At 40.4% G+C, this 7,604-nt stretch overlaps 1 protein-coding gene across 1 annotated transcript; it reads left to right on the top strand.

Moving 5' to 3' along the window:
• Nucleotides 1-4,166: 4,166 nt before the first annotated feature.
• On the top strand, nt 4,167-6,338 carry LOC308417963 (RNA-binding protein EWS-like). Its single transcript, XM_080913300.1, has one exon. It carries the CDS (start codon nt 4,207-4,209, stop codon nt 6,172-6,174), a length of 1,968 nt encoding a protein of 655 aa, XP_080769426.1. The 5' UTR covers nt 4,167-4,206; the 3' UTR covers nt 6,175-6,338.
• The last annotated feature ends 1,266 nt before the right edge of the window (nt 6,339-7,604 follow it).

Genomic DNA, 7,604 nt, shown 5'->3' with positions numbered 1-7,604 from the left:
TCTGCCCTACTTAGGAGACCTTCATAGTTTTATTGTGAAACTTCTTCTGCTGCTGACTCTTCTAGCCTTCAGTATGATCCTACAATCTTTACAACATTTCTGATCTTCAACTAGGACCTTATCACACTTACTAAGTCCATACCCACATGGTCATGGGTTATTTCAGGACTATCTGAAGTTCACAAGGAACTATATGTAGGTTTTTCTAAACTTTGCCTCAGCTCAGATTTAATAACAGATATCACATAGATATTGTCACCCAAGTTAGGAAGTCCCATCAGTTACATCAACTTTCATTAGTATGAGTTAGAACAACATAGAAAAAAGCGAGAGTTAATGAACAAAGGTTATTTGTTTTTAGGATGCAGCAGCAGCTATATCATCTATTTTGGTTTGGCTTGAGATGAAAATTTTTAATTGCTATCGAGTCAATATAATCAATTACTTTATTATGCTTTTAAATTTACATTTAATGTTTTTTTTACAGTCTAGTCGTTATTCCCCTCCCGATCCACCATCCAGCATTTCTTCATCCCATTCTTCTTCCCCCATCTCCAAGAGGATACCATCCCTCATCAGAGAAGTTGATGATCTGACCCGCCAGAAGGCATGAGCTGGAGTGTAATTCATTATCTTTAAGAAGATACTTTTGTAGATAAACTATAATTTATCCAGTTCAGGGTCAGGATATTTTCTTTGTGAGTCAAAATGTAATAAGAAATGGGGAGGAAGCAAAATAATTGCAACAAGCTGGCTGCCAGCCTGAGTGATTGGCTGGTGGAAGGACAGGAGAGCTGAGGGTCATAAAGGAAAGCGAGGTAGCTATGCTTCTGAAACAACATGTTAAAATACTCCTATGAGGGAAATGATAAGCCTCTCATGAATGGTAATTAAACAATGCTTTGTTGTTTAAAATCTGTCTCATCCCAGCTTTTATCACACGGCAATATACATAAGTAGTGTAGAGTAGATCCACACTCATTTTGATCTTTTGTAATCAGCATTGGTGTTCTTTGACTTTACGTTAGAGACCACAAAGACTATTTCTCATTACTTTCAAAAACATAACTACTGCCATTCACTATGAAAAGGGATTTGATAGTTTTGATTTGTTTCTGCTTTGGAGAAGCCTATATTCAGTCGTACCTCAATTTTACTGGAATTGTGTCTATCTCTGATAATTGGTTTAATAGAACCCTTCCTGACTACCATCAGCTGCATCCCACAACAGTGCATAACATTAATATGGTCAGAGACTGAGCTCATGCCCTTCATCCTAAAGGCTATGAATGACTAAACTAGATAGGAATAGGTAGGAATGTAGAACACTACTGATTACTGTAACTGTTCATGGTGGACCAAAGAAGAGAAATGAGAAAATCTACATGGTATAAAAATAGAATATTATCTTAAAGACATGTCTTTGCATAGAAGGTTGGTACCAGGGTTCTGGTGTTGGGGTGGTGTAATATTTAAAAAATGGAATCTAGTAGGAGATTCAAGGGCCTCTAATATAATGATTAGATTCCTTATTATAAAGCTGTTGGTGCTTCATGGAACTACTTTTGTTTCAACAGGAATTATTGGCTAAAAAATAGGAAACCAGGTCTCTTTGAGCCTTCTTTCTTTCTGTTCTATTATATAGATATGTTATATTCAACATAGTTCAAAGCATGTGATACCATGTTGTGGTGCAACCAAGAGCCCTCCCCAGACAGCATGTTTAGACCTTTTCTTTGTTACCATAATCAGCAGTCAGAAAAAGAAAGCCACCATCCTTTATAGTTTTTGCAGCATTGAGGATTTTTTTATAGCTATGCACACTGGACTCATGTACCTTGATTTCCCTTAAACTTTTATAGAATCATCCTAAAAAATTATAGATTGTACATTTCTCTGCTGAGAGCACAGTATTTTTTGTCATCCACAACAATTTTTATCAACCTAGTCTTTTTTATGACACTTCATGTTCAGACTATCATATATTGAACCACCAAGAAACACACTGTATGTCCTGAGACTTTTAAACCAACCTTCAACTGAAGATAATAATATTAACCTCCTAGTATTGTTCTGAAATGATCTTTAAATCACTTACCATTTAGTATACAGTGAATAAACCTTGTATATACATATATTTATAAAGAGAAAATTATTGTATATTAGAGATTTATGACCAGAAGACAAGTGTTGGGTGATATATTCAGGGTTAGCGATTTGTCACACATTCTGTAGTTGTCACATCCCTCATGGTGACAACACAGAATGACAACCACTACAGATGTACTTTTTTGAATTTTTGTTTTTTATTATTGATTCTTCAAAATAAGTGAAGACCTGTAAATTTCACTCGACATCAGAACATGTGTGTCAAGTTACAGTAAAACATTTGCAGCCAAATGAAATTAACTTGGTCAAGCACCGGGAGCAAAATATTTTCAGCACTCTTTCTATCAGGCGCACTTCTTAAAAGATAATTTAACATTTTTATGTCAACTTTGCATTTGGCTGCATGCTTCCTTTGTCATTTAGAAAGATTTATAAGAAAATGATCAACTCTCTATTTTTGCAATGAAATGTATTAGAGGAGCAAGTCTAGTTTCTACTCTCAGAAATTCGATATAAATTTAAATATCTCAGGGCGTACTATCTATTTTATTGGCTAAGAATATCAGGCACTAATAACTGTATATTTGGCCATGTTTTAAAATTACTTAAAATTCATGGGTGTTCAAGGTCATAACAATTACATATGTATTTACATGCATGTATTTCATATGTTATAAATGTATTCAACAAGATATTGTGTAGCTACGCACACTAACAAAACATGCATTAATCATGTGTCATTTTTGTACTTCTTGAAATGGGAAAGACTAAGAATAGAAAACCTTTTTTTCTCCTGTAATGGTAGATACTAGAAAGAATTCTATGAAAAAAAACTAGTCATTGGTTATTCTTTTAGATACTTTTATTTTATTATTTTATGTGTATGAGTATGTTTCCGTGAGCCTTGTGTGTGCGTGGTGCCCATGGAAATGAGAAAAGGTCATTGATCCACGGAACTTGGTTTAGACAGTTGTGTGGCATATATAGGTGCTGAGAAAGGAACCAAGTTTCCCTAGAAGAGTAGTCAGGGTTCAGATATATGAAGTAGAATTAGGAAGGGCTTCTTGCAGACAAGCCTCAGACCGGGCACTGTGTCACTTCTGATGAATTGCTATGAAAAAAATGCAGAATCCAATAAAGATGTAGCAATTTCACCTTTAGGGATGCACAGGAGGAAATGGGAGTCATTTTGCATATAGTGTGGATGTATGTAAGCTGTATGTATTAGTGTGTGTAAGTACATATGTACCTATGCATGAATACGGTGGATTGGAAAATTTACGAATGTTGGATCAATCAATATCCCTTCCAGATATATAATTTTAGGAGAATATGTAAATGTACATCTTTTTAAAAATTTCTCAAAAAATTGAGAATTGTTGGCTGGGAAAAATTTTAGAAATGTACACTCAAATATTTTCCTATGCTCTGCTGCAGAAAATATATGTTACTCAATAAAAAATATATTATTGGTCACTTTTTGATTGAATTCAGTGTTCAGGAAATTAATGTGTACCATGGCTATCCCAAGCTACTTGAGTACCCATCACTGGGAGACAGCAAGGGATAGGAAGTTTCTGGAGGTGAAAGAGGGGAAGAAGATAAAATTTGAAATGCAAATAAATAAAATATCCAATTTTAAGGAAGGGTGCGGGTGGAGAGATGGCTTAGTGTTTAAGAGCATGAACTGCTCTTCTAGAAGTCCTAAGTTCAATTCCCAGCAACCACATGGTGGCTCACAACCATCTGTAATGGGATTCGATGCCCTCTTCTGGTCTGACTGAAATCAGCTATAGTGTATTTATGTGCATTAAATGAATAAATAATTCTTTTAATAATAATAATAATAATAACAATAATAACAATAATAATAATAATAATAATAATAATAATAATAATAATAATAATAACATAATCAGGGGTCTGGAGGTCATTTCAAAAGTAATTATCAGCAAAAGCAGAGCTCCTACTGGAGAAGCTGAACTTTCTTAATACCAAGCTCTAAACTTAGTTTTGTCATAAGGATTAAGAGTTTTGCTTAGAGGGGGAACGCGAGAGGGAGATGGACGTTGAGAGAACGAGGAGGAAGTCGAGAAAATGGCGTCCACGGATTACAGTACCTATAGCCAAGCTGCAGCCCAGCAGGGCTACAGTGCTTACACCGCCCAGCCAAGTCAAGGATATGCACAGACCACCCAGGCATATGGGCAGCAAAGCTATGGAACCTATGGACAGCCTACTGATGTCAGCTATACCCAGGCTCAGAGCACTGCCACCTATGGGCAGACTGCATATGCAACTTCTTACGGACAGCCTCCTACTGGCTATACCACTCCAACTGCCCCCCAGGCATACAGCCAGCCTGTCCAAGGATATGGCACTGGTGCTTATGACACCACCACTGCTACAGTCACCACAACGCAGGCCTCTTACGCAGCTCAGTCTGCATATGGCACCCAGCCTGCCTACCCAGCCTATGGCCAGCAGCCAGCAGCCACTGCACCTACAAGACCACAGGATGGTAACAAGCCTGCTGAGACTAGTCAACCTCAGTCTAGCACAGGGGGTTATAACCAACCCAGCCTAGGATATGGACAGAGTAACTACAGCTATCCTCAGGTACCTGGGAGCTACCCAATGCAGCCAGTCACCGCACCTCCATTTTATCCTCCTACCAGCTACTCCTCTTCACAGCCGACTAGTTACGATCAGAGCAGTTACTCTCAGCAGAACACCTATGGGCAGCCAAGAAGCTATGGACAGCAGAGTAGCTATGGTCAACAAAGCAGCTATGGGCAGCAGCCTCCCACTAGTTACCCCCCTCAGACTGGATCCTACAGCCAGGCTCCAAGTCAATATAGCCAACAGAGCAGCAGCTACGGGCAGCAGAGTTCATTCCGACAGGACCACCCCAGTAGCATGGGTGTTTATGGGCAGGAGTCTGGAGGATTTTCCGGACCAGGAGAGAACCGGAGCTTGAGTGGCCCTGATAACCGGGGCAGGGGAAGAGGGGGATTTGATAGTGGAGGCATGAGCAGAGGTGGGCGGGGAGGAGGACGCGGTGGAATGGGCGCTGGAGAGCGAGGTGGCTTCAATAAGCCTGGTGGACCCATGGATGAAGGACCAGATCTTGATCTAGGCCTTCCTATAGATCCCGATGAAGACTCTGACAACAGTGCAATTTATGTGCAAGGATTAAATGACAATGTGACTCTGGATGATCTGGCAGACTTCTTTAAGCAGTGTGGGGTTGTCAAGATGAACAAGAGAACTGGACAACCCATGATCCATATCTACCTGGATAAAGAGACAGGAAAGCCTAAAGGTGATGCCACAGTATCCCATGAAGATCCACCAACTGCCAAGGCTGCCGTGGAATGGTTTGATGGTAAAGATTTTCAAGGAAGCAAACTTAAAGTTTCTCTTGCTCGAAAGAAGCCTCCAATGAACAGCATGCGGGGTGGCATGCCACCTCGTGAGGGCAGAGGGATGCCACCACCACTTCGTGGAGGTCCTGGTGGCCCAGGAGGTCCTGGAGGACCCATGGGTCGCATGGGAGGCCGTGGAGGAGATAGAGGAGGCTTCCCTCCAAGAGGGCCCCGAGGCTCCAGAGGAAACCCCTCTGGAGGAGGAAATGTCCAGCACCGAGCTGGAGACTGGCAGTGTCCCAATCCGGGCTGTGGAAACCAGAACTTCGCTTGGAGAACAGAATGCAACCAGTGTAAGGCCCCTAAGCCCAAGGGCTTCCTCCTGCCACCCTTTCCACCTCCGGGTGGTGATCGTGGCAGAGGCGGTCCTGGTGGCATGCGAGGAGGAAGAGGTGGACTCATGGACCGCGGCGGTCCTGGAGGAATGTTTAGAGGTGGCAGAGGTGGAGACAGAGGAGGCTTCCGAGATGGCCGTGGCATGGACCGAGGTGGCTTTGGTGGAGGAAGACGAGGTGGTCCTGGGGGGCCTCCTGGACCTTTAATGGAACAGATGGGAGGAAGAAGAGGCAGACGTGGAGGACCTGGGAAAATGGATAAAGGCGAGCACCGTCAGGAACGCAGAGACCGGCTCTACTAGAGACCTGCAGAGCTGCATTGACGACCAGATTTATTTTTTAAACCAGAAAATGTTTTAAATTTATAATTCCATATTTATAATGTTGGTGACAACATTATGATTATTCCTTGTCTGTACTTTAGTATTTTCACCATTTGTGAAGAAACATTAAAACAAGTTAAATAGTAAAAAAAAATAAAAAAAGAGTTTTGCTTACATTCTGTTGCAAACCAGTAGATGCTGATGTGTTACAGTTTCCTCTTTACATCCTCCAGAATTTGCAACTAGGTTTTGAGTGTATTTTAAATTCCTTATGAATTTTGGTTCTGTGAAGCTGAGTTCAGACTGAGTTCATCCCTCTCTTCTATCACATTATCCTTGAGTAAAGTCCCTGGTCTGCTGTGCATTTTACTACCCAGAATGTGTTTTGGCTCACCACCTGAAAGCATGCCACAGACAAGTGAAGTCCAAATTATGTCAGGTGAGCCTGACCCAAATCAGCAGATCTGCCCAGGAAAGCAGCAGCTGCATGAGTAATGAGGGATTTTTGTTTCAAAACACTTCATTTTAGGGTGATTTGTTATTGAGCAATAATTAACTGGCACAGAATCTGGCAGATGCATGTGAGATTCTTCTAAAAACACAGCAAAGTACCAAGCCCTAGCTTTGAGAATGATCAACAAAAGCATTGGAGATACAATAAGGAAAAATGTATACGTGGCTGGAAAGATGGTAATTCATGCTTTACTGTAGTGGAAACCATTGGTAAGCCAAACATGTACAATAAATAAGTGGGTAGAAAGTAACCGAACAATTGTGTAGATAGGAGTCCGGGGCTGTGGGGAAAGTGGACAAAACAATAAATTTTAAGACATACATAAGCTAAGGAAGAAATAAGTTAAATTATTGTTTTGAAACAATACAGAGGCCATTATGATTTAGCCATTATCACTGGTCAAAATGGTCTCTAAGTAGAATGAATTCACAAGGGAGAATAGATAAGAAATTAAGCAGGTGGTTAAAAAGTCATTCATCCAGACTTCCTAAAGAATAGGCAGGGCATATTTCCTAATAGAAGCCTGAAAATTAATGTTATGTGTTAGTTTTATTTATAACTGACTGTCAAATAAAAAGAGATAGAGAGAGAATTCTATTAAGTGCACACTTATGGATTCATGTGTATGTGTGCATGAACACATGGGAAGTAGAGATGATATGGAGTGCCTTCTTTGACTGCCCCCCAACTGACATATTGAGACAAAGTGTGTTATTAGAACACAGAGCTAGCATAAATGCTAGTCATACTAGTCACAGCACTCTCCAGGATTCTCCATCTTCACATCTCAAGCTCTGGAATTACAAGAAGGCTGTTGTATTCCCTAGTATTTATATGGCTGTTGGGACATGAAATCTAGTTTTCTTTTATTTGGAGCAAGCCATATACCAAGAGT

This window comes from Micromys minutus, assembly GCF_963924665.1.
Source record: "Micromys minutus genome assembly, chromosome: 2".
NCBI lineage: Eukaryota > Metazoa > Chordata > Mammalia > Rodentia > Muridae > Micromys > Micromys minutus.
This window is presented reverse-complemented; position numbering and strand designations above follow the sequence as displayed.